The sequence below is a fragment of the Pagrus pagrus genome, assembly GCF_965226575.1.
Source record: "Pagrus pagrus genome assembly, chromosome: 8".
NCBI lineage: Eukaryota > Metazoa > Chordata > Actinopteri > Spariformes > Sparidae > Pagrus > Pagrus pagrus.
This window is the reverse complement of record NC_140192.1, coordinates 30,017,899-30,044,406: the sequence shown is the minus strand read 5'-3', so window position 1 is coordinate 30,044,406 and position 26,508 is coordinate 30,017,899. Positions and strand designations below refer to the sequence as shown.

General features: G+C 41.3%; 4 protein-coding genes across 8 annotated transcripts in view; 2 read left to right on the top strand and 2 right to left on the bottom strand.

The window, feature by feature from the left end:
* sh3glb2a (SH3-domain GRB2-like endophilin B2a) overlaps positions 1–10,111 on the bottom strand; it is a 28,325-nt gene extending 18,214 nt beyond the window's left edge. The window contains exons 1-5 of one of the 2 annotated variants that reach the window (XM_084360422.1): positions 9,940–10,111; positions 9,239–9,380; positions 7,210–7,221; positions 2,747–2,875; positions 612–745 (exon numbers count right to left, since the gene is read on the bottom strand). In XM_084360422.1, coding sequence (XP_084216548.1) covers positions 612–745; positions 2,747–2,875; positions 7,210–7,221; positions 9,239–9,380; positions 9,940–10,002 — 480 coding nt within the window. In that variant the 5' untranslated portion in view covers positions 10,003–10,111. The remainder of the gene's footprint in view (positions 1–611; positions 746–2,746; positions 2,876–7,209; positions 7,222–9,238; positions 9,381–9,939) is intronic. The other variant, XM_084360423.1, reaches the window with a different exon arrangement.
* Positions 10,112–10,616: 505 nt separating this feature from the next.
* Positions 10,617–22,270, top strand: dph7 (diphthamide biosynthesis 7). Of its 3 annotated transcripts, none has more exons than XM_084360297.1 (10): positions 10,617–10,798; positions 11,128–11,300; positions 12,676–12,809; positions 12,888–12,975; positions 14,697–14,791; positions 14,903–15,057; positions 18,137–18,209; positions 18,301–18,366; positions 18,543–18,715; positions 21,589–22,270. In XM_084360297.1, exons 2-10 carry the CDS (start codon positions 11,169–11,171, stop codon positions 21,996–21,998), a joined length of 1,326 nt encoding a protein of 441 aa, XP_084216423.1. In that variant the 5' UTR covers positions 10,617–10,798; positions 11,128–11,168; the 3' UTR covers positions 21,999–22,270. The 3 variants fall into 3 exon arrangements, with proteins under 3 accessions (XP_084216423.1, XP_084216421.1, XP_084216422.1); XM_084360295.1 differs by having other exon boundaries at positions 10,619–10,798; positions 14,900–15,057; XM_084360296.1 differs by lacking the exon at positions 10,617–10,798 and adding an exon at positions 10,852–10,947 and having other exon boundaries at positions 14,900–15,057.
* A 1,191-nt stretch (positions 22,271–23,461) lies between these two features.
* Positions 23,462–24,646, bottom strand: mrpl41 (mitochondrial ribosomal protein L41). 2 transcript variants are annotated; one of them, XM_084360298.1, is made up of 2 exons: positions 24,490–24,646; positions 23,462–24,077 (listed from the first exon to the last, which is right to left on the bottom strand). In XM_084360298.1, exons 1-2 carry the CDS (start codon positions 24,571–24,573, stop codon positions 23,634–23,636), a joined length of 528 nt encoding a protein of 175 aa, XP_084216424.1. In that variant the 5' UTR covers positions 24,574–24,646; the 3' UTR covers positions 23,462–23,633. The 2 variants fall into 2 exon arrangements, with proteins under 2 accessions (XP_084216424.1, XP_084216425.1); XM_084360299.1 differs by lacking the exon at positions 24,490–24,646 and adding an exon at positions 24,290–24,434.
* A 112-nt stretch (positions 24,647–24,758) lies between these two features.
* The window catches only part of pnpla7b (patatin-like phospholipase domain containing 7b), a 31,004-nt gene continuing 29,254 nt past the window's right edge, over positions 24,759–26,508 (top strand). Inside the window, exons 1-3 of the mRNA XM_084360294.1 lie at positions 24,759–25,012; positions 25,945–25,988; positions 26,337–26,411. Coding sequence (XP_084216420.1) covers positions 25,947–25,988; positions 26,337–26,411 — 117 coding nt within the window. The 5' untranslated portion in view covers positions 24,759–25,012; positions 25,945–25,946. The remainder of the gene's footprint in view (positions 25,013–25,944; positions 25,989–26,336; positions 26,412–26,508) is intronic.

The window sequence follows — 26,508 nt, the reverse complement described above, 5'->3', positions numbered from 1 at the left end:
ACTTCACATTGTACTTTTACTCTTACTTCTCATTATTCAGATGTTTACTTGTGGGCTGTAAAATATCAAATTTAGTAATTACACATATTTCAGGTTATGTATTGTGACCACATCTTTGAAACTAAACGAAATGCAAATTGTAATCCCTTTATGCTGCACAAGATAGAATTGATTTTATGGTGGAGTGCTGACGACGAGTTGAGGAGTCTCAAAGCCTGAGGAATGAAGCTGCTCTGTAGTCTGGTGGTATGACAGCACATACTCCTGTATCGCTTGCCAGACGGCAGCGGGATGAACAGACGGTGGCTGGAGTGGTTGTTGTGTTTTAGTATCCTTCGGCTCTGTGCAGACACATCAAATCACCCATATCACTGTTGCTCGGTAGATGAGTACCAGTGATGTTCTGAGCGATTTTAACCACTGCAACTACCGTACCACCAGACTACAGAGCAGTTTCTTCCTCAGTTTTATTATTTATTTATCCATTTATATAATTTTGTATTTTTGTAAGTAGCATAAAGGGACAACAACTGCCATTTTATTGTACAATTCTGGTTGTATTATAATAGTCAAATTGAATCTTGAATCTCAGATTGGTGTTTTAAACTCACTGAAATGGTCCTCCAGTCTCCTTCCAGAAAATTCCTGAGTGGGGTAAGAAAGCTGATAGCTGACGTCTGGAGGAACTCCCTCTCTGCAGCTCCTAATCTCCTCTCACATTCCCCCACCTCTATCAAAGTACTCCCTGTAAGAAACATATTAGATCTGTTCACCACTAAGTTTTCATATCAAATCCCACATTATTTCCCAAAATTACATAGCAATGTCTGCCCTCTCTTGAACATAACAGAACTAGATGGCCCCCTGTTTGGGGTGCTCAAGGCATTTGAAAAACTCATAATGACACTAAAGATAATCCACAGATCTTGTTTTGAGTAGTTTCATGTAGGACCTATTTTCTTTCTACCAAACTACACCCACCAGTCAACCGTATAACCGTGCAGGAGTAAGTGTGCAGCTACTCATGGAGGAGAGGCTCATGCTCTTGATAGGTAAATAAAAATAGTTACTACATGAAACTGCTCACAAGGGCAGGTGATTATCTTAATTTGCAGAATTGCAGATTTTCTGATAAGGTCAAGATGGTGTCAGTTATTTGGCACTCATGAACTTTGAAACTCATGACACATTTCCTGTCTCTAATAGAAAGCCTGCAGCCAAGTTACTGGGGCAAACCGACAACACAGAGAGCACAGGAAGTCTCCTTGCCAGCATTCTTTAACTGTTATTCACATTACAAGGTCACTTATTAAGTTAAGGAGCTAATAGAGTCTAATAGAATTCAAAGAGATTGTTCCTAAAGTTGAGGAAACAAAGACTCAACCTATTACATATCGAACAGATCAATGTTTTGTTTTTTTTAGTTAATCAGATTCTAAAGTTAGGATGCTACTGTTTGAAGCAATTGGTTTTTTGGGGGGGTTTTTTCGTTACTGAGAAATTGTTGCAGTATGTACCCAGGGCTTCCCATAGATCTCATAGTTCTAGACAAGTACAATATTTATTAAAATGTATCTGAATTATAATCCAGAAAACAATCCAGAAAATTCAGTTCATCAACAACATTTTTTTGTTAATTCCACAAAGATGGAATTGCTTGCAGACTGTCAGTGTTCTGGTGAAACCTGTGTAAGATCATACATCCAACAACAAACAGCAAAGATTAGGTGATTAATTATTCCCTTGTTCTAGCTTCTTCATTTAGAGGATCTTTGACTTATGTCATAGTAGACCTGATTATGTGATTTGTGTTTTCACTGTTGGTTGGTCAAACAAGCTACTTGAAAATATTACATTGTAACAGTGGTTTCATGATCACCTATGAAACCGCGGTCCCCAAGTTCTCCATAATGACTGCTTTCTGTATGACGTTCGAACAATTGCATGTGTTGGCTACCACAGAGGATTACTGGTACCTGTGACCATGGACAGTGACGTAAAGTTCTACCACTGGCTATAGTTTGTCACTGTTGAACTTTACTACCATCTACTGGATTTTTAGATGTATGGTATTTATACTGCCGAGGACAAATGCACCTTCTCCCAGTGTTAAAAAAGTGGTTTGGGATGCTGGTATAGTTCATGCTAGCGATACTTGAATATAAACCTTGAAGGTCATTTTGGAAGCTGGAGTCTGATAAGTGTTATATTTAAAAATGATTATATTTATATTCAGTTTTCCATCATTGATAAGAATGGGTTGGACAAATATTAGAAAAACAAGAAAGAAATGCTAAGAGGAAAATCAAAGGTTTATAAAGAACAGAGAACAATTGGGTAATAAAATGGACTTCCAGAGACAAAAGGTCATATCTGAGGAGTTAGCCTTCCTCTGACCAAATAAACGATTTAGCTGGGAAATCGGGTGGCTGCGGCTCAGGGGTAGAGCCAGCGTCTTGTATCGAAAGGTCGCTGGTTCGATTCCGCTGGTCTGCATGTCAAAGTGTCCCTGAGCAAGATACTAACCCCCAAATTGCTCCTGATGTGCTGGTCGGCACCTTGCATGGTAGCCAACGCTAATTACTGTAAGTCGCTTTGGACAAAAGCGTCTACTAAATGCCCTAAAATGAAATTCCAAAGGAAACAGCATGGTTATCATCAGTTTCTGGATACATCATCAAACAAATTAGCATTGAGAAGTTTTGGCTACCCCTTGAAGCTTATTTATAAGTGGTAGCATACTAACCATATGGAGTTCCTGGACCGAACTCTTTTGCTGCGTCCTGCATATATTGACCCAGCAGCTCTCCATTGGTGATTCTGGATGGTGCCTTCCTGTCCAACTTTTCATAGAGAAACTCCTCAATTCTGGCACCTGCAGAGAAAGTCCAGAAGAGTTTACTTTATGGCACAGCTGGGAAACAACGAAGCTTGGAACTTTTAGTTCCAAGTGCTGATTAAATGAATGAATGAATCCCACAGGCTTTTGTTGAGGGAACCAGGGCGATGCTAACTTCTGGCTAAGCCTGCAAAAATATGTAATTGCTTCACCTTGCTATAACCAACCCATCAGTGGTGTACTGGCTTATTAGAACCCAACTCTGCTCAATGAAACTTTGTCTGAGTCTGAGCAACTCTAATGAGCCCCTGCACAGAACAGAGGCTCTGATAAACATGCTGAGAACTACCTGCTCTATACAGCAGACAGACAGAATTACAGGTTGAACATAATATACTAGAGCCGCTCATAAAATGCACTCAGTTAAACACCCAAAGACTCTGGAGTCATTGTAAGTGTTTGCGAACATGCCAAAGCCAAAGCTACTTTATAAACTGGTGATTTGTGGTCCAGGTGCATGTGTTTTTGATTGATTATTTTGTTGTGTTTCAGCGTCCCTGTGCCCAAACACCAGTGAATGCAGTAGAAGAACTTATACAGCAATGTAAAAATACACCTTTACACGAGTGGTTTATGCAGGTGAGATGTCAAGAAACTTGCTACTACAGCTGTTAGCAAAGCGGAGGAAAAAAAGTTTAATAGATTTTTTAGCAGTTCAAAGGCAGTTACCCGATGAATATGATCAGATTCTTCTGAGCAGCAGAAAAATGCCAAAAAAATGACCGTAGAAAATTCTCACACTACACAATAACCAAACACAATCCGCGGTATTCTTTTTATACTCCTGAAATGTTTTTCTTTTGCTTAAATCTAGTTTGGCATAAATGGCCTAAGCATTGTCTACCAGGGAAAACCTTTGCCATGAGGTAGTGCCATCTTACACAGTGTGACAAGAGAATGGACATCATTTTTGGTGCTTATTTGGTAAGAATACGGGATGATTCTTAATCAGACAGCAGAATTTGTACGTTAATAGTAACTGATGTCGACAAACAAAATGGGGGACAAAACAACATGAAAACCTTCCGGTACATACAGTGTGACTAACTGCTGCTTGTCAAAGTGGTCACACGGAGCCTCTCACTAACAATATAAATAATCATAATGGATTGCTTCACAATGAAAATGAACATGTGGAGCTCAAGTGGACAATGTGGACCGAGCGTAAGTCAATAAAGGCAATTTAGCTTCATATTATCAGCTCCACTTATCAGCTATATGTTGACTGATACAGATATATCTGATAATATACATTTCACAAAATGGGGCTGACAAATTATCAGGCCAATATATATTGTGCATCCCTACATTAAACAATAAACAGCATACCCTATTAGCTCAATAATGTGCAATAATAGAGGAATCAAAACCTCTGATACAAAGACACACTGCTTTAAGAGCGTACAGTTTGATGTCCAATCCTCCAGTTACACACACAAGTTTGAAGGACAAAAGTATTCTTCTTTTTTTTTGTAAATCATTATTTCCAATCATTATTTCTAACATTGTCAATGTACTGACTTTCTTTTAATTTGGCAACTCGTTCGATGAATTAAGTTTTCATGGACAACATCAATTTTTGGGGGGACCCCAGACTTTTAATCAGTAGTGTATTTCTGAGTTTGTATTATTACCTTATTTATATTGTAGATAATATAATTATAGTTAAATTCTAGTATGACCCATTGACTCATTCCTTAACAGGTTTAATACAAAATACAAAGTGTTTGTGGGTGCACACATCATGTTCAACGCTACGTGTATAAACAGCAGCCTGAGTCCAACGGAAAACTGAATGGACTAGTCCTACCTATTAGCAGGTCAAAGGTCTCAGCTAGTTTCTAAACACATTTTAAACCATGGCATTACTGTGGTGTCAGGATTTAAAGACCAGTTTATGCCTTGTTACCAAATTATGTCCGTTATGTAGTATAAATGAATACCATGGAAGATTTGAGTTTAAAGACTCTACAGGCTCACAAAGATACATTTTTTCCACAAGTACATTATGCAGCATATGACTAGAAGCCAGGAGGTTTAGGGGTCATGCTCCAGAGGTCTCCTTCATATTGCACAAAATAATATTTCTTTCTATTTCATTTCACCTTCGTGATTCTTGGCATCGCTTCTGTGATACTCTACACTATGAATTTGTGTTCATCATTTTTTATTGCTCATACATATTTGTTATGGATTACAGTTTTCTTGCACTTTTCAAGTCTTAACTCTATAGTTACATACTGATACAAGGGTCAAGACATGCTTTGGCCAAACTGATACAGGAGTTTACTGAGAATTACCATGATGGCAAATAAATTATTCAGTGTAGCTGGCTGTCAAGTCACATTGTACATGTGGAAAAATTCACACATCAAGACAGAAATCTACAGCCTGCCCACAAAAGTTAAGTTTAATCTACACAGTCCACAAACACAGACACCACTACACACTATCACAGATGGCCACATGTAGCAGGAGTAATGACGATAACAATTTAACTTGTCAGAGATGATGGAGGAAAATAAGAAGGGGAACCGTGTAAATGGTACAGGTGGAGAACCTGTACAATCCTGTCAAATAATAATAATAATAATGATAATAAACATATACATACACACACACACACACATGCATATACTGTATATGTTCATATATGTGTGTCTGTTCGTATATGCATATATGTGTGTATATATGTATATACATGTATATACATGTATATATAACCCACATTTCTACCATTTACACACATACACACAATAATTACTATATATATATATACAGTATATACAATAATTACTATATATATATATATATATATATATATATATATATATATATGTATAGAGAGAGAGAGAGAGAGAGAGAGTAATTATTGTATAATTTGTTGAGAACAAAATGACGTAACGGTTAATGGAAACCAAAATCAACCCATTGAGGGCTGGATTCAAAGTCAGAAACAGACTCCATGAGGGTGGCATGAGGGCCCGGCGTCCTCTAGTGGGACCTGTGCTCATAGCCCAGCACCGTGAAGCTCGCCATTGGCACTCCGTTCTCTTCACAGATGAGAGCAGGTTCACACTGAGCACATGTGACAGGTGTGAAAGTGTCTGGAGATGCTGTGGTGAATGTTATGCTGCCTGTAACATCATCCAGCATGACTGGTTTGGCAGTGGGTCAGTGATGGTTTGGGGAGGCATGTCCTTGAAGGGTCGCACAGACCTCCATGTCAAAGCCAACGGTACCCTGACTGCTGTTAGGTACTGGGATGAAATCCTCAGCGTGACTGTCAGACCTTACACTGGTGCAGTGGGCCCTGGGTTCATCCTGGTGCAGGATAGTGACCGGCCTCAAATCAAATCAAATCAAATTTTATTTGTATAGCCCAGATTCACAAATCACAGTTTGCCTCAGAGGGCTTTACAATCTGTACAGAGACGACACCCTCTGTCCTTCGACCCTCGATTCGAGTGAGGAAAAACTTGCCCCAAAAAAAAGCCCTTTTAACAGGGAAAAAAAAATGCGGAAGAAACCTCAGGAAGAACCACAGAGGAGGGATCCCTCTCCCAGGACGGACAGACGTGCAATAGATGTCGCATGTACATAGATGTCACAGTCTCAGTGTGGAGGCAGTTCCTGGATGACGGAGGCATTGATGCTATTGAATGGCCCTCTCGTTCTCCTGACCTAAATCCAATTGAACATGTATGGGGCGTTATGTATCGGTGCATCCGATGCTGCCAAGTACAGCCACAGACTGTCCAGGAGCTCACTGATACTCTGATCCAGGTCTGTGAGGAGATCCCCCAGGACACCATCCACTGACTTCTAAGGAGCATGCCCAGATGTTGGCACAGGCACAGGCCTGCGGGGGCCATACACACTACTGAGTCACATTATGAGTTGCCCTGATAAATTCACACAAGTTGGATCAGCCTGTGATTTTATTTTTTTACTTTGATTTTCAGTGTGATTTGAATCCAGCCCTCAGTGGGTTGATGACTTTGGTTTCCATTGATCGTTGTTACACACACAAGCACGTACGTGTGCGCGCGCGCGCACACACACACACACACACACACACACACACACACACACACACACACACACACACACACACACACACACACACACACACACACACACACACACACACACACACAGTAGCCAACTTGATCTCAATACCGAAGAGTCATGTGCTGATTTGGTCCTGTTAATCTTCTAACTACTACAACTACTTCTCTGTACTGATAATTGAAAGGCATGAAACTTTTCCACAGCAGGGCACTAAAACAGACAGGCAGAATACTCACCAGTGTGATCAACTGTAGCATGGAGAATCAAAAAGTCACACGTTAGAGCTCCCTATTCTTCAGTATGTCATTCCATATCACTGTGAACCTACAAATAATGCTAATAAGCTGCATTATTTCCAAACATTGGATCTCTTGAATTAAAGTATCATTGCGATTGTGCCTGCCTTTATGCACAGTGTTTCACAACTGCGCTGACTGACAACTGGTATGCGGTCATATGAGTACTAGTGGGTGACTGAGGGCCTATTCAGAAAATAATATCATTTTTTGTGTCAGTCTTTTATTATTAGTGAAAGGAACATACCAGTGCTTTCACATGTTTCAGCCTTTTAACTACAAATTTGACTCGTCTTTATTTATTTATTTTTTGTCACAGTTGCACCACTTTATCTTTACCTGTTTTCTTGATCCTTCTTTGTCATTTTTTATGTGAAGCATTCGGTGCCAGTAATTTGTTGTAAACACTTTGAGCTGCGGGTCTGGTATAAAGGGTGATACACAAATAAAGTTAATCACCTTTACCTTGTTTTCATCTTTTTCTGTTGTTGGTTGGTTTGTCAGCAGGATTACACAAGAACTACAGAACAGATTTCCTGGACAGAGGATGGGTCTCTGCCCAAAATAGACAGAATAGAATAACTTTTGGTGTGGATCTGGATAAAGGGACGGATCCAGGAATTTGTTCTCATTTTCTTTAAAATTGTGAGGTACATCATTTTTTCAACATTTTGTTAATTTCTCAGGGAATAAAGTATGGATCTTGATGAAAACCAGCCGTACTTAGGTTGCTGGTGTGTATTAGTGAGTACAATATGATGCAGATCCAAAAATCTGGATCTAGCGGATTTATATATGTTTTCATTGAGGGTAGTACTTTTTCAGCCGCAATATGGTAACAACTAGGGTTAGAAACCTGCAATATAATAATGCGGATTTAGAGACACAACAATGATTTTAACATATCTTTCATACTTTCAGAAGATGTATTGTTCATATCCAGATCTCTGGGGAGAGTAAACTAGACTACGCTCAGCAACTGCATGTTTAGCAAAAGTCTTAAATTTTATACCAAATGAGATCTTCTTGAATCATGGTTAAGCAGTTACGGGTGGTTTAAAATATTGAATTATACAGGGCTTTGGAGTTTGATATTGGATTAGGCTTGATTGAATTAAAGTCAACAGTTGGGCCATGGCAGAAGTATGCTCTCCACTAATGTTCCATTCTAGTTATTATTTTTTCATTTTTTTACTATTATTGTTATTATTATTATTATTAATAAATAAATAAAATGTGCATTGTAGAAGTAATACTGAGCCTGCACTATAATAACTGCTAACGAAAACAAAATAAGTTTTTAAATTCAGATAAAACTCAAATTTTAGATGTCAGGAATTTCTTGAACAGACTGATGTGAAGAAACTTAAAATTGTACCTGCATGTGGCCACGGCTGAACTTCGACACAGAAATAAAGGCAGCTGTGATGAATTAGTTCAACATAGTAGATTTTCCTAGAAATAATGAAATGAACCAAAACTACTGGGGACCTAAACATCAAAAGTAAATCCAAACATGGTATAGAGTAAATACTATACACTACAAGTGTAGTGAATATTATTTTAGGCCCACAGCCTATGACTATGATTTAATCCATCTAGATTTTATTTTTTTTTGTCTAGCTTTACTTTGTTATTGTTCATTATTCATAAATAAATTAGTTTAATTGTGTTTTGCATTAGTGATAATGAATATATTCCTTAAGATAATCAGTTACCCCCAAAGACTATTACATATATACACGTGTGTGTGTGTGTGTGTGTGTGTGTGTGTGTGTGTGTGTGTGTGTGTGTGTGTGTAGTGTTATAAATGAGCTAATCATTGCTTAATTTTGCCATTTTGTTTTTAAAACAGCCATTTCACTTGTATAAAATATAAGTACAGCACAAGTTCTGCTGGAAGACAGACTGTACGCTCGAATTCTCTTCCCCCACCGGTGATTATAGGATTGCTATATTGATGTCATACTTGGGTTGGGCTGCAGCAGGATCTCAGTCTGTCTGTAGATTTTCTCAGTCCAGTTTTTGGTGCAGTCTGCACGGCTCATCAGGTTCTCAAAGTGAGCGTCCAGCTCAGTCTTCTCCGCCTGGCCCAACTTCTCCTCTGTGAACTGAGACACAGCACACAAACACACGGGTCATACTGACGGCAGCTGTCTGACGGCTCATTAATTATGAGGAAAAGCACGGGAGTCGACGTGACGTCATGACGTCATGAAGGGTCCGGTTCATGACCTGCTCTTGCTCGACAGCGGTTTTCGTCCTCTCTCCTGACACCCTCAAACTTGTCCAAATGAATAAAAGTAACGTTACATTCATCCATTACAATTCGCAAGCCTCTTTCAACGAGTCCATGATTAATTTATACTAGTGAATGCTTCGCTAGCTTTCGCTTAAAGACACTACCAACTAACAACACTGCTTATGGCATATGGACAGCGCTGTTTATTTATGATGTAGGCCTAAACTGTAACCATGTTGTAACTCAATAATAAATATATGTATCTGCTATGCTATCGTGTAACGTTACGCTTGCTCAACAATGCAATACACTGCGAAGTCAGATACTGTACCGTAATGTAAGTCTGTAACGTTAGTCACAGCTGGCTGTCAAAATGAAAGAAGCATCAGGCGCATCGCAGGACTTCACAGGGACATTTCATTAGTTACCTGGACAGCACGCGTGAAAAACAGTCCAGCACCGGAGGCTAGTTTCTTCACGTTGAAATCCATTGTATTTCTATCTGCTAGCTAGTGATGTTATACTCGAAGAAGACTACTGGAGTCGACACCAGCGGCTAGATAGGATGGCACACGCCAAAAATCACGTGACCACCATGAGCGAGGCTTCGTTACGTCAAACATGTATCAATTTGCCAAAAATAATATTTAAAATCAACCGCTCACATTAACACAGTCCACTTTCTTAGAATAACAACATTTTAAGGATAACTGCGTTTATGCTTTGGCAATTGCGCCATTGAGATCTTACAGTGAATTGTTCAATTAATGCATGTAAAGCAAATGTTGGCCAGCAGTTGTCGCCATTTTCATCATACACAATGCTTAAATACATACGTGTTGTGAGTCGCAGTGACCACGTACCGGAAGCCAGTGTATGTATAATTATAAACATACTCATGTACTAGTCTTAGGTCCATGCATGTACCCCATCAAATTTGACACTACGTTAAAGTGGTGACATAACAATGTAAACCTTTTTTTGTGTGTATATATATTATGAATACAGGAAGTATTCTTGTAAGCTCCAAGATGAGTTCTGCTATCTTTAACCAGAATAACGGCTTTTGCTATCTCTGTTACAGAATAACAACAGTGAGAATAAGAGTCAGCGTCCATATTGAAACTGTCGATACGAGCCCCCGACAGACTGGTGATTTGTCCGGGGTTTGCACCACCTTCCAGCCCCCCGCAACGTTTTAATGCTTTGCAGTGGTCCCTGAACGCATCCTTACGCCAAGCGCTGACGTAACGACGCACACGTCGTTGAGTCTGGGCAGGCTCACATGTGAGTTTTGTTGATAATTGTTTTTTCTGTGGATATTCAGTATTACACAAAAGTTAAATTTGAATTTGGACATTTTATTTACTCGTTGAATGTCTTGTTCACTGTCTGGAGTGTCTCCTTGTTAACAGTTTGGGCTGCGTGCCTCGGAAGTGAGTTAATTATAGCATGTTAGCTAACTAACGTTACCAAACAGATTATGTTGTTAGCTTAGATAGCCTCATTAAAGTTAGCTAGATAGTAACAATCTATAGGTCTAACGTACTAACGTTACTGTACAGACATATGTGTGAAATCTTTTGTTTTTAACGGGACATAATTTCGCCTTTTAGTTATTGCACCGACACAGAAACGTTATGCAGAGCAGGCGATCATGGCTTGGAAGTCGAGGACCCGCAATCTACAGGTGTTTGACACGGAGCTGAGCGCTGACACGGTGGAGTGGTGTCCTGTTTCTTCGAGCAATGACATCCTGGCCTGCGGGACGTATCAGCTACAGAAAGGGGTGAGATTACATACGAATAGTCCCAAATGTCCCGGTAATTCCCATAACCTGTTGTGCGGGCCGTACCTTATACTAATAGACACTTCTGACCGTTTTAATCTGAGTTTATTGAGAAATGCGAGTGTTTAGTGATTCCTGTCTTTAAACTTCTTATGAAAAAGCCCATCATCAAACACTTTTGCAGGCGTCACTGTCTTATTAACACATTGCATTCACAGCGCAGTACCTTTGATTCGGTTCTGGTAGCACTGCATCAGGATGGGGGTCATTAAGACTAGACACAGCAGACTTTTTAGGTACAGGAAAGATGATGGCTGTCTTGAGGCAGGAAGCTCCTGCTTTTGCAGCCTGTGACATTTCCCCTGCCACGTATTTTCAGTGCTGTTGGTGTTGAGGTCTCTCTCCAGTCGGTGATGATGTCTCTTCTTTGCATCCTTGATGCCCGCTTTTACTCTTACTCTGGCAGTGTTGTATGCTTCCTTGTCACATGACTGATAGCTTTTTTGGCTCTGGATAGAGCCCTCACCTCACCATTCATCCAGGCCAATCATACAATTCTTGCAGTGTATTATGCATGTCGGGGAATGTACACAGCAACAGTAAAACCACTGGTGAATTATCTGGGCAGATAATATGGTCGCCGTCTTGGCATCAGAAATTTGACATCTGGTCAACATTGTTCATCCACTAACTACGTTTGAGCACCAAGCATTATTTATGTAGACACAGAGCCCTCCTCCTCTCCTCTTACCAGAGTCCTGTGTCCTGTCGGCTCTGAACAAAGTCCGCCCATCCAGTACAATAGCTTGATCCAGGATATAGGGGGTTAACTACATCTCTGTGAAGATGTGCACAAAGCAGTCTGATTTCCCATTGCTGAGTGAGCCTCAGTCGCACCTCATCCACTTTATTCCCCTGTGACCGGACATTAGCCAGGAGAAGGCTTGGTAGAGAAACAGGTCTTGGTCCAAATTGGGTCAGGTTAGCTCTGATGCGCCTCTCTTTCCTCTTTTCTTTGGGCACACCACTTTTGGTGACATTTTGTCCCACTCGTCTGGCTGGCTACTCTGCAGATTCAACTGGTGGAGATCCTCTGGTGCTCTGCTGCAGTCAATCAAAATCCTACCCTTCCTTTTCTGAAGTTGATGAATTAATCTCTATTATAGGCAAAGCGTGTTTCAGTAGAAGAGGGTATAGAGGCGAAAAAAAAGAAAAGTAAATCAAAATGTAGCAAGGATTAAAGGAGCTACTGGCTGCTGCATCTGCAAAACAACTACTTAGTTGTGACTTAATTTAATGCAGCTGTAGCCCGTACATTTTGGGGCTGGTGCCTGACTATTGACTGATGCATGTCCCTTTCCCATTGTTCCTGTAGGCAGGAGAAGAGGATGCCACTCCAAGCCGGACGGGTCGTTTGTACCTGTTTGAATTTCAACGAGACACACCAATGAGCCCTCCTCTCACCGAGCTTCAGCGCATGGACACAGCGGCCATTTTAGATTTGAAATGGTAAAGAATTAGTTCTGGCTATTGTAATATTGATGTCCCTGTCTTCTCCTTCTTGTTGATTAATTTGTATGTTCTCAGGTGCCATGTGCCACTGTCAGGAAAGGCAGTGCTGGGAATGGCGGCTGCCAACGGAGAGCTGCAGCTGTACGTACTGTCAGACAGTCAGGTGAGAAATGAGGCATCAGAAGAATCACAGCCAGAAACAGATTATTATTTTAGCCATTTGGCTGTGCTGCATGTGAGGTTTTTTGACAGGACACATGATTGTTGAATATATTCATTATTATTCTCTGAGATCAAAACTGCAGCTCCAAGTCCGTCAATTCACACCTGGCATTAACATATGTCTCGAGTGACCACTTCTGATCTGCTCTCACTTCTCCACATTATAGAAGCAGACAGACTGGTACGGCGATGCTGCAACAAACTGACACTTTTTGATACTAAATGTATTACATTCAGTGCTGAATTTAAAAACCGGCACCAATGATTAAAATTTTGCCATAGCTGTTTCACAAAATTTAACGTATTCCTCACTCAACAACTCCTCAACTTTTAAAGGGAGCCTGGGGATATTGCAGTCACTAACCGACTGCGTTCACAAACACCTGCTGCTAACATTGGCAGGTTAAGAGAGCCCAGACATGTAATTTACGTTACAGTCAACCACATGGAAATCAGACGGTGTGTAATCCATTCCGCCTGTTGTTGTGGCTTCTTCTTGTCTCACTGAGGACGTCAGTTGAGGAGGCAGTCCATCAGTGTGGCCCAGGACACACTGCCAAAAGAATGTGGTCACATGTGGCCCAGATCACCCTTCAAATGTGGTCTGAGTGATTGGATCTCAAAGAAGTCCTCAATGTGTCTTAGGGGTGGTCACACCCGTACTTAGAGCTGCCCACTTGGAATTGGTTCACTCAGGACAGATGATAATACCAGGTCTGAACAGCCTCATACTGTAGCTTAATGTGGCATTGTCGCTGAGCAAAAATGCTTACTAGATGCAACATAAGAATATTCGAGTTTAGACACCAAATAGCACTGGAATTTATAGTTTTTTAATCTTTTCCTATTTTGCAACTTGTAAAGTACGTTGAACTGCCACTGTGAATGAAATTTGCAATATAAAAAACCTGCCTTTGGTAAAACACTAAAAAAAGGTAGAAAATACACATTTCTGTGCTGCATAGATCAGCAGACATGAGAAAGTCACCATGTCTGCATGTATGGTTAGGCAATGAAGGGCTTAACTGCTATTTTTTTAAAACTGATTTTAAATCAGAGTTTGCTCTATCAGACCAACAGTTTGTCACTCTCAGATGCCCTCTAATTTATTAAACTACACACAGTGGTGGACAAAAAGACAGAAACACCTTACAACAGACATACAATTTAATTGCAGTCTAATTCATCAGACATGCAGTGTATAAGGTGTTGCAAAAATTGCATCGCAGTATTTTATACTTTTTGTTTGTACTAGACTCCATTATGTTATTGAAGACTGAGGAGTTTGTTTTGGATGGACAGATGCCTTATAATATACTTCTGTCCAATAAAACACTTAACATCATCCACAACATCTACTCCTCTACTCTTCTTGCACAGTTACTGTACTTTAAACAGTATTTGACCAAACAAAACCCCTTCGGTCTGTTTAGAACAGGAAATGTGTGCAAGCTCAAGTGTACCATTATTTGTCCAGTAAGCCACAGAAATACTAAATGGCTGCTTAGTTCACTGCTGATGTAAAATGGGGTGTTTGAGGAGTAAATCCTGAATGCAGCACAGGTGTGTTTATTCTGCTCTACCTTTCATTATGTATATCAGACTTGGTGTGACTGGTGGCTGATGTGGTAGTCTGCACTCATGAATGTGTGTATCCAGTAGGAAGGCGGCCGCAGTCTCCAGACCCTGAGCAGTTTGGAGGTGGGAACAGAGCGGCTGGCTCTCTCATTAGATTGGTCCACTGGAAGAATGGACAGGTAACATACTTGACATGGTGCAAAGCCAGTACACCTACAGCTGTAAAAGTAAATGTCAGAGCTTTCACGCAAAACACTGTGTCACATGTCTCCTGTTTGTGTCTGCAGCAGTGATGTGCGGGTGGTGTGCAGTGACTCCGCAGGCTGCATCAGTGTGCTCTCCCTGGCTGAAGGTGCGCTGACATCTCTGTCACAATGGAAGGCCCATGACTTTGAGGCCTGGATCTCAGCTTTTTCCTACTGGGACACACAACTGGTTTATTCTGGTAACACTCCTCTAAATTATAGTCTGTCACATTGTCTATTGGTCCCAGGGCTATCTGATACAAATGAAAAAAGTGAGGTCAGTGATGTTTTGCCTCATCTAAATCTCCTTGTGTGGCTACCATATATACAGCCAAAGCAGGTTGAGGATAATTAATATTTTCAGAATAAATCTGCGGTGCTGCAGCGGGGGGGCCTGTGGGAAAGACGAGGCCCTGTTCACAGTTATATGAATGGGCAGTGGTGAATTCTTGCTTTACTTTTCTTACTTTATACAACACAGTATTCAACTCAAGCATGACATACATTTTTGAGCCTGTTATCTACATTCTCTAGCAAACTCTGACCACAACACAGTACATCTATTACCAACTTACAAGACTCTGCATAAACACACAGCCACACACCACAGGTCAAAACAGTGAATGTGTGCTCAGAGGATAGCATGGAGGCGCTGGAAGCATGTTTCACTTGCACAGGTTGAAGCATTTTCCATAGCAGTAATATAGATGAGGCGGCTGAGTCAGTAACCAGCTATATAGCTTTCTGTGTGGATAATGCGGTGACTAAAAAGGACATTGTTGTGTATCCAAACAACAAACCAGACGTTACATTAACTATTAACAAGAAAAAAGCTGCCTTCAGAAACTGACTGGGTGCAGTTGAAAACGGTGCAGAGGGAACTCATTCAACTTTTAAGGGAGGCCAGGAGGCAGCAAAAGGACAGAAAGGGCTGACTCTAATAAAATGTGGGACTCTGTGAAAGCCATAACTATCGTAGAACCAAGCAAGAGGCACTTCATCACCACAGATGACTATCAGAGAGTCTGGACTTCTCCCATGACTGCAACACTGTGATAGAGACCATCTCATGTGACCTCGGCACTAGGCCTATTGTGGATCCGCACAAGGTCCTGTCACTCTTCCAACAGGTATGCACCAAAAAGTCGTACATACATTCCTGCTTAGGACTCACAGAGGAACTGACCCTAGCATGATGCCCCATTCTCCAGCAGTCACTGGACACAGACACCGTCCCCGCCCTATGTTTCAAATTGTGGATCTGAAAACGATGACTATAAGCCTATAGCTCCAACCTCAATTGTGATGAAATGCTTGGAAAAACATCTGGTTTCCTTACTTAAAGCTGACATAAACCCACTGTTAGATCCTGTCCAGTTTGCTTATGGGCACGAGACGGGCACTGTTGATGCAGTCAGTAGCATCACCCATCTGGTTCTTAGGCATCTGGAAGACATTACAGGTTATGCACAGCTACTCTTTGTTGATTTTATTTCAGCTTTTAACACCTTACCTCCTGATTCCGATAATGAAACAGTTGAGTGTCAATCCTTTTATCATAAAATCAAATCAAATCAAATCAAATCAAATCAAATCAAATTTTATTTGTATAGCCCAAATTCACAAATCACAGTTTGCCTCAGAGGGCTTTACAATCTGTACAGAGACGACACCCTCTGTCCTTCGACCCTCGATTCGAGTGAGGAAAAACTTGCCCCAAAAAAGGCCCTTTTAACAGGGAAAAAAATGCGGAAGAAACCTCAGGGAGAGCCACAGAGGAGGGATCCCTCTCCCAGGACGGACAGACGTGCAATAGATGTCGCATGTACAGAGCAGATCAACGAGATCACAATGTATTCAATTATAAGCGATGGTTGACAGGAGTGAAAGTACACAAAGATGTATTACAGCAATAATGATGAAATGCACATGGAAATGTGACTACTAGAAGACTAAAATGGTACCTTTCTTTTTTTAACAGACTGCATACAACTTGTAAAGGTTTACAACACTCTTTCTGACCCAAAATCAGTCAGCACAGGTGTCCCTCAGGGTTGTATGAGCTCCCCAGTGCTCTTCACAGTGTACACAAACGAGACGTACACGTCCAAACAATTTCACATTCAAATTCTCTGAAGACATCGCTATCCTCAGCCTAATGTATAAAGACTTGGACCCCTTATTTTACCACTCTGAGATGAAGAACTTGGTACAGTGGTGTGATGATAACCACTTCATGTTGAATGTGAAAAAAATGAGGAGATGGTGTTTTGTCCTGAGACCAGTATGTGAACACAGCCCTGTGGTTATCCACAACACTCAAATTAATAAGGTTTGCTCCTTTTTAAGTACCTGGCTTTTTACATTGACAGCCTATTTACCCATGATAGCCCGCATTCCAGACTTACAGAGACTTATTTATCTGTTTTATCAGGCAGTATTGGAGAGTAATATCTTTAGAGTGCAATAAATATATGTTATATATACTTAAATATAAGTATATAAGTTTTTTTCGAGACTTATGGACAGAATATGTGAGGAGTTGGACATTTTGAAGTTGGAAAAATGATCTTGACATATGTGACATACCAATACTGGCCTGTATCAGCCCGGCTGATTTATTGGTCTGACTCTTTCAGCGGATTTGGACTTCATTCAAGCTGTTTATTTTTCTCTAATAATTTAATTCCTGTGACAAAGTGCCGCTCAGTTTGAGCATTTTTTAAATCAGTTCACATACTCACAAATACTGAAAATTGACTAAAGAAAATAACCAATGTAATTTCCTCGCATTAGAAGAAAAGAACTTAACAGTATTTTAAATAGCAGAAGCATCTACCGTTTTCCCTCATAAATTTCCTGACAGGATATGTGCTAAACCTGACATTGTTCACTGCTCTCTATATCGATATTATATTGTTTTAGTAATTTGAGACTATATATGGTCTTAGATTTTGGATATCGTTATTGTGAAATGACCCAAGTGTTTTTTTTCACCTGGTTTTAAAGACCGCATTACAGTAAAGTGATGACCTTTTCTAAACTTACCAACTGTCATTATATTCACATTACTGATGCATAAAAATCTCATTGTGTTAAAATTGCTAGCTTTTGATGAGATATTGAAAAATATCAAGATGGATATTGTGTAATGTGATATAGCCTAAATATATTGCGATACTGGACCTGTACTAATCGATTATATTTGTATGCCTATATATGCATCTCCACTACTAATACATTTTCCTCCTTCTATGTGCTTGTGTCACTCCTCAATAGGTGGTGATGATTGCAAACTTAAAGGCTGGGATCTCAGGGTTGGTCCCTCCTGCCCCACTTTCATCAGTAAACGGTTTGTACTGACTTTATGTCATCAGCACTCATTTGGACTTTCTGTTTTGGCAAAATACATTGACGATATCTGATATCCTATTTTCTTGAAGGCACTCAATGGGTGTGTGCAGTATTCACAGCAACCCACATCAGGAACATATCCTGGCTACAGGCAGGTAAATATCCCAATCAACCCTGTAACATAACATGGTTTTGTGTGAGAATCTCCTTTTGTATGGTTGGGATGACTGTTTACGACCGCTGCTTCCTCTTGTTTTTGGCCTTCTTGTCCAAAACTTTCAGCCGACTCACTCTTCAGTCACGTGATTGTAAGTCTTGCTTCTCTCTGCAGCTATGATGAGCAGGTTTTGCTGTGGGATTCTCGGAATATGAGGCAGCCTCTCAGTGAAAGTCCCCTGGGTGGTGGAGTGTGGAGGTTGAAGTGGCATCCTACCCATCAGCACCTGCTCCTGGCAGCCTGCATGCACAATGACTTCCATATCCTTAACTGCCAGCTGGCACTTGGTGAGTGTGAAGGAGAGATGAATGCATCCTGTACTTCAGCACCGCAGAGAGCACTATGGATTTATCAACACAAAGCAATGTTGGGCTACTGCTATTTCAGCTCCATGGTTGGAGCCATAGAGTCTAACTTACACAAACCTCAGTCAGATAAATGATGGATTAACCAGGCAGACTAGACTAACATATTCAATTAAACAACCCCTCTGCTACTGGGGTAAGTAGAGAGGGCGGGCAGGTTAACAAGGGGGATTGTGTCCTGACATTTTCCAGATGATTTATTTAATAAAGTCCGTGTAAAGCAAATTCAGCCATTTTCTTCTAAACACATTAAATAGGTTATAAATGTATTTCCTTAAAACATGTAAAAAGCCATTCAGCCATTTATAATTTAGTTATGGAGCTAGGCTGCCAAACTGTATTTCAACATTTCTGTGTTCAGGATTTAATGGGCGGGTCAGAAATCATAGCCGCGTTACGTAACGCGGCTATGATTAGCATAAACCCCGCCCTGCTGCGGAAGCGGTATAAATACGTTCAGCGCATTAGCTTCGGTGGTTTTCCGCTAGCTCTCGAGTCTCGGATAGCATCGCTTATGCTAGTCTGCAGCTAGCTAACCAGTCATGTCCCCTCCACGTAGCTCATGCATCTTTCCTGGATGCCACAGTGTGCAGGCCAGGGTAACGGCTCAGTTAGCTTATTTAAGTCTCCTACCGAGACAACGTAAGGAAATGGTGGATCGATGTTGTCAAGAGGAGCTACTGTGGAGAGTTCAAAATCACCCCAACACCAGTCTCTGCAGTGTCCACTTTACCCCCGATAGTTACAGCACGGCCACCGGCATTACGTGCCCGCCACCAAGCCTCTCCGTCCGCCGACAGCGGCTGCTACCATCACGGCCACCGGAGAGAGAGCACCTGCTGTCGGTGGCGGGCACGTAATGCCGGTGGCCGCGATGGTAACAGCCGCTGTCGGCGGATGGAGAGGATGCAAGCCGGGGACGGAGAAGATCGGTGGCGGGCACCATCCTCTCTGTCCCGCCGAAAGTAGGTGCTCTCATCTCCGCCACCGGCATTACGTGCCCGCCAGTGTAAGTGTGTGCTTATGTTATAAATATTGTATTCGTTTAATTAAATGCATTTTGCTGAAGGTGCAAATCCTGGAAGTGATTTTACATCGTGCCCATGTAATGTTAGCAAATGTTATTGCATTTAATCATGACATGATTTGGCCTGATTCCCTGAGCGAGTCCATCTGACAGCACAATGATAATCCACAGGTAATATTTTATGTGCACCAATATAGCTATGACAAGGAATTATATGTAGACTGGGGTTTAAATTACTGGGAAATAAATTACCATTCTGATGGAGGCTGTGAGGAACGAGGCTGAGCACTATCAGTGTCTGACTCAGTCAGTTTCTGGCTCTGATGGCTCAAACAGGTAGTGCTGGGTCCTTCAGAGATGCTGCTAGCACTAGCTTCCATTGTTGCTAGGCTACGTCCTTGTGCAGTACACAGAGGGCTCCCCTCCCGCGGTGGGCGTGGTTTCAGTGCCTCTAACTGACACGCCCCCAGCGTTTCACAGCAGAGAGAAGTGCTTGTTTTTCCATGATTTTGAGACCTAATTTTATATACTTAGCAATTTTTTTAATCTTTCAAATTTGGCTCAGTGATCAATGATACATGTTACTGTGGTGTGACAAACTCATAACACAATTTTTTTGCTGCTTTACACGCACTTTAATTATGAAGAAAGAAGGCGAAAATGAGGAGCAAGTGATCAAGTTTTTCATTTTTTGTTAGGGGTATTAGGGGTAGGATTTTTCTTCTTTTTATTTTTGTGCCATAAAAGTATCTGTGTTCTCAGAAACTGTAACAGCTACATGTTGGACCAACGACCCACAAGTGGCCTTAACAACTCTGAAAGTCAGAGCTCACACGTGTCTTTAACGACTCTGTAAGGACACTCCCACACAGAGTTTAAAAGCCTGTAACTCCCCTCCAGCTAGTTAGAACTGAAGAAGCCTCTTGGATGAGAGGTGAAACGTCTTCAAGAAACTGAAACAAGTCCAGTTGCCTACGATACAGCGCCTAGACATAACAGTCACAGTTTCCAAAATCATTTTCACCACACATCAGCACATCCACTGAAGTGTGACAAAAGTTTGCCTCACTGGACGTATGTTCATGTCCATCACTATATTTTTAAAAATATGTCAAATCAATGAACAAGTCTTTATTCAAATGCTACCAAAATTGACTCAGACATACTTTGGATACCAGACATCCCATGTTTCAAATGAATGTTGAGATATAAATGAGGCTGCAATGACTGTAATTTATATGCACATTTTCTATTTCGCCAAGTAGTTGATCAGACCTCACCAGCATTTAACAACACACCAAAAACCAGCAGAATGATGTGTGAATTAATTTTTTTCAGAATTTCATCACCAACACTTGACTGTTGTAAGAGTTTTAAGTTTAAACAAACACAACAGACAAAAATACCCCAGTTTTGCTCATGTCATTACCTCAAGTTGTGGGAATGTGTGAGTCTCTTCCCAAATCCCCAGGTGGCCAATTCCTACTTGCCAATGTGGAAATTCATGCATATGCATGTAGTTTGTTTTTAAGGGCTTGTCATTTAAAAAAGAAGCAAGCATTGCCATTTACAGCAATATCATTATTATTATTATTATTATTATTATTATTATTATATTTTAGTAACAATTTTTGCAATTCAAACCAGGGACATTGTTGTTCACGCTCAGCGTCTCAGAGGACACCTCAGAAGAGTGCAGTTTGTTTCTGCCATAGAAGTTATTGATGAGTTTTTCTGAAACCATGGTTGTTTTTCTGTAATTGTCCAGATGGCAGTGGAGGGCCATGTCCTGTTGTAGCCTCCTATATCCTCCACAACTCCCTGGCCTACGGAGCCGACTGGTCCCAGCTGTCCCTGGAGGAACCTGTTCCCTGCTCCCCCCCTGCTGTGGAACCAAAGGAAAGCCTCACAGAGAGCGGAGGACACTTGAGGATTCAGTATGAATCTCCCACTGCCAGCTTTGACACTTCCCTAGAGGATGATGCGGGACAATACATCCCAGAGGGCATTACAGCTCCCTCCACCACCCCTAGTGCAGGCCCTGCCCACATCTCTAATGAAGATACCCCTTCACTGTCCAGTCTGCTGGCGAGCTGCTCATTCTATGACCACATGCTCCATGTGTGGCGCTGGGACTGGGCTTCAGATGAGGCTCAACAGGAATTGGGGCAACTTTGACCTGAGTGGAGCACTGGCTGCATTGACACTTGATAGAAATATCTTCTATCATATTATAACCTGTACTGAAGTAAAGCAGAGTGTATGATATACTGCTATTCCATTCACAGTCTTCACTATTAAGTCCCCACACTTAACAATAAGTTATCACAAAATATGCAACAAAGAAAACACTATTTTCTTAACAACAGATTTTTATAAACTTGTATTTAAATTGTGGATAGTCCTTAAACATTATACAGTACAAAGATCAATACAACCATTCACCCACATACCTTTTCAAGTGTTTTCTGATGGTGGTTAGGAAAATTGTTCACAAAAACATCCTTGTTTGGAGACAGGCACCCATTTTGACTCGTAATTTACTGCAGGTACCTATGCAGTATGTGTGATCATGTCTGGTGAATTTAATTGATCCTCAAAGGGAAATTCTCCTAATTTGCACCACTTTGCCCTAAGTGTTGATGACATTTTGGCAGGGTTGATTAATAACTTGTGACTGGTGTTAAGGCTGCTTTAATGAGCATTCTCTACATAAACGTTTTCATTTGTAAAAAGTCTCACGGCTTGATTCCACCAGGCACAGCTCTTGTGCAACAAGCCTATTGTTGACAGAGACCATGTCTAGCTGCACACAGCTGATCAATCCACACACGGAAGGGGACAACATTGAGGACACAACATTTTATTTGTTTTTAAAAGAAATATAAGAAGGCCTTGTGTACTGTGTGTTAAGAACAGCATCCACGTTAATTTACTTCTGGAGGAGCCATGTGGGCACTACAGCAGTACAGCACGTTGACACGGGCAGCTGTCAACTTGCTGTCAGAGATTGAAAAATGTAGCAAGAACTGGTGTTTTAATACTGCTAAAAATGAGTAATGAACCTGTTTAAAAAATATTCAGTATTGATGTTTAGCAATATTTCAATATTTTTTAAAACACTACGCCTTGCAAACAAAACCTCGTCACACACTGTCAGAGCAATTAATCGTGGTATTAGGCCAGACTCTCCTGCTCTCCACAGATCTGAGGTGGCGATCTTCACCATATGATGACTTTGGAAATGTTATCACAGTAGTATATGAAGATTTGTAGAGGCCTTTTCATGGCTAGTTCCATTCATTACACTTCCTGGCAAATAAAGTTGCATTGACAAGTTAAAGGTTCACTGTGCATATCTCAACTTGCACAACCAGTGAAAATGTCTTTGAAACCAAGGTGGTTAGAGCTCAGTGAATATGGCAGTGGTAACTATGTGGTAATTAACTTGAAATCCTCTGTATGAGAGAATGTAAAGAATAACAGTCAGCCTCAAAAGTCATATCAGTGTATGTTGTAGTTGTATAATTATTACTAGCCCATATGTACTGTAAGATGCCTTCTGTGGTAGTTTTTACTTGTAAATGTGGAGCGCAGGCTGTTCAAATGCTCTTTATAGTGATAAACGCACCATTCTGCAGTGTGGATCATAGCGCCTTAAGCTTTATTGTGGCTTGTGATCAAGTAACAAAAGAGTCAAATTTACTTTACTTGACATATATAGTTTTTTCACAACATTCTGCAGCTTTCCTTCTCTAGTTCATCAGCAGGCAGTGCCTTTCTTTGTATGTACATTACACTGAGAATGCATCTTTAACGCACATAGCTCTTGGGGTACAGCTTGAAGAGCTTTCCCTCCTGCGTGGGCTCAAATCCATATTTCTCCAGCTGCTCTTTGCTGAAAGTACCGTCCTCAAAGTCTCTCTTGATCTGAGGAGCCACAGCCTCAGCGAACACACTTTGTGCGGTGAGTGGAGGCTCCGTTCCTCGAGGGGAGCGATAGGAAACATATGGTTTGAGTTTGAATCCCTCCAAGTCAGGCACCACGAACTCAGGGATCATGGCCCGTACGGACAGAAACTTTCTGCTGGAGACCTTGAGCCCGGTGGGCCTCGCGCCCCTGCCTTTGTTGTGAGTCCTTGATCCACGCTTGCTGGTGAACTCGGACATCCTGTCCGCTCCTCTTATCAGACCCCTCATCAGCGTGGACAACACACCCATGGTGCCGCAGCGTTTTCTCCTTCCAGGGCAGAAACCCTGTGGAGAACAAGCGATATATTAAATACAATGTAGTGAAAGACAGCCCCGGACTTTGCCACCAACAACTGAGCTGTCGTACTGCTCATATAAACCGATGTGTTTCCTCGTAGATACGAGTGAAGACAGTTTGGCAATCGGGATCAGGAAAGTTCAACGAAGCAATCGCCATATTAATAAATCCTCATGCCTTTCTAACACATTGTCCTTACTCTGTGTTATTTACCGCTTCCTACATGGATGAAGGGTGTTCGCAATGAAAAAGCAATGAAAGCCCCTTTTTGAGGTTAAAGAACAGACAAATGTCGTGTTGCTTCTTTACAAGAGTGACCCACAGCTAACGAAGCTAAATGCCATTCAAATCATCTTAAATTGTCCATAAGCTAATACAATATTACAAAAGTCGACTCACCTTGAGCACACTGTCGGGCCGATGAAAGCGACGTGCCTGACGTTCCAATGAAATCTTCAGTGATTGGTCGAAAGGCAACAGCATCAACCAATTATAATCGGAGACACTGGTAGTAGGACTCCGGAGCGTTGAGTCAAACAAAGTTACCTAGAATACAGACATCCTAACCTTCAAAATAAATGCTCAAAGGGCACATTACGATACAAAGGGCATAAGTGTGTACAAACTCTCTTTTATTGATCAGCTGAACTATTTTTATATTTGCATCAGTAAAAAGTAAAATCTAGCTATTGAACTGCGCCCTACATCCTCTTCAAATGTAGTCTATTCCTGCGTCACATCCGGGTCTTCGCACATTTTCGTTGATATGGGTTTTATTTTGAAATCAATGACAGGACGCCGAGCTTATTTTCACTGAACAGGCTGCACACTGTCGTGAGAGACATGTTACAAGCTGTACACAAATCTGTTGACTCCTGAAGTGTACGTGGGGATTTTTCTGTGGCCGGTCCAGTCAGAAAGGGTCAGCTGAAAGTCTGTTTGTGTGTTTGTATGTGTTATAGACTGTCAGTACACACTGGCTCGTTCAGATTTTCGCCTGCATTGGGTTGTCCTGTTGTGTAGCGGACCGCAGCCACCTAAGCGAAGTGCACGGACACTGTGAGAAAAGCTGACCTTACAGCAAAGTTCAAGTGAATTTTCTTAGCTAATGTTGACATTAAGTTCCGCCACTCTACGCATAGTTTGTAGAGCCAACTTTAGATGAATATTAACCCACAGAAGTCTGATTTTTTTCCCCCATAGACACCGTAAACACATTTAAATCCGGTCAGCCAGCATGTGAAGCTCCGTGTTGTCGCTCAACTTTTCAGTGCTCTACACTCACTTCGACGAAAATAAGACAGGACGTAGTTTTGCACAAACGTAACCCACATAACACCAGTACACACATCCGATATGTTTGTATGGACTTTGACGCGAGACGACTCCCAGGCTCAAACAATATGGGAAGTAAATAAGCGAGAGAAGGGACCCTGTCAGGTGTCTGCTGAACAAACCGTATAACCCAGATCCCCCTGTTTGTCCCGGGACGAGCTCTCTGCCATGGCTGTCTGTAGGTAGGTGCAGGGGAAGTGTCTGGTTACAAGCGGCTTGTGACCAATTCTTCTTGAGCCAAGTCGGTGATCCTGGACCCAGATATCTAAAACCTTTTGCTCTGTGACCCTGCTGCGGTCAGCTGGGTGGAGTTGGTACAAGTGTTGCTGCTACGGTCCATGATTCCAGCCCCGAGCTATTAATATATGACCAGTGAAGCTTCACCAAAACACAGTATCGTGTCAGCCAGATATTACTTACATAGGCCTACCTTATGAAATGTTTTCAATGTTTGCCGCTCATCAGATCTACTCTTTATAGTTTAAGTTCTTTCATTCACTCGTATCTTTTTTTTAACAGCCATGGAAGACAATGATGAAGAGGAGAGCTGCAGTATATACCCGGTATGTTGTCTCTTACATAAGTACACACTTCATTATCTTACAATGAGTCTACATTGTCTTTGTCTTTGACCAAGGCATTTAGGCACAGTATTACTATGGTCTAACAGTTTCATAACTCAGATGTGAAACACATGATAAATGTATTACATACATTGTGCAGGGCTTAATGTTTTTCACCAGATCAGAGGTCTGTGTTGAGTTAGAAACAATAATGGTGATTACACTGTTGTTTATCTTCAACTGAAGCTGCTGTCCCAGTGCTTGTTCTGGTGTGATTGCTCTTACACTCCTCAACACAGCCTGTCCAGTGTACTTCATTCAGTATTGTTTCCTTACTTGATGTTTCAGAGCCTGGTTCCACTTGGAAGTGAGATCAAGGCTAGGATGCAGCAGTTTGTGGAGGAAAGGACGGAAGCAAACATGGTAACCTCGACAGCCAATTTCTGACTAACGGTTTGACATAGGGATGCACAATGTATGTTGGGTTAATAAATGATAGGCTATATATTAATATCTGTGA

Excerpts from the sequence above, each read along its gene's own strand:
- dph7 (XM_084360295.1), top strand. The coding sequence starts at position 11,169 with ATGGCTTGGAAGTCGAGGACCCGCAATCTACAGGTGTTTGACACGGAG. Across the intron at positions 11,301-12,675 it reads CGTATCAGCTACAGAAAGGG|GCAGGAGAAGAGGATGCCAC; the intron begins GTGAGATTACAT and ends TTGTTCCTGTAG. Across the intron at positions 15,058-18,136 it reads CACACAACTGGTTTATTCTG|GTGGTGATGATTGCAAACTT; the intron begins GTAACACTCCTC and ends ACTCCTCAATAG.
- mrpl41 (XM_084360298.1), bottom strand. The coding sequence starts at position 24,573 with ATGCTGTTGCCTTTCGACCAATCACTGAAGATTTCATTGGAACGTCAG. Across the intron at positions 24,078-24,489 it reads GGCCCGACAGTGTGCTCAAG|GGTTTCTGCCCTGGAAGGAG; the intron begins GTGAGTCGACTT and ends TGTTCTCCACAG.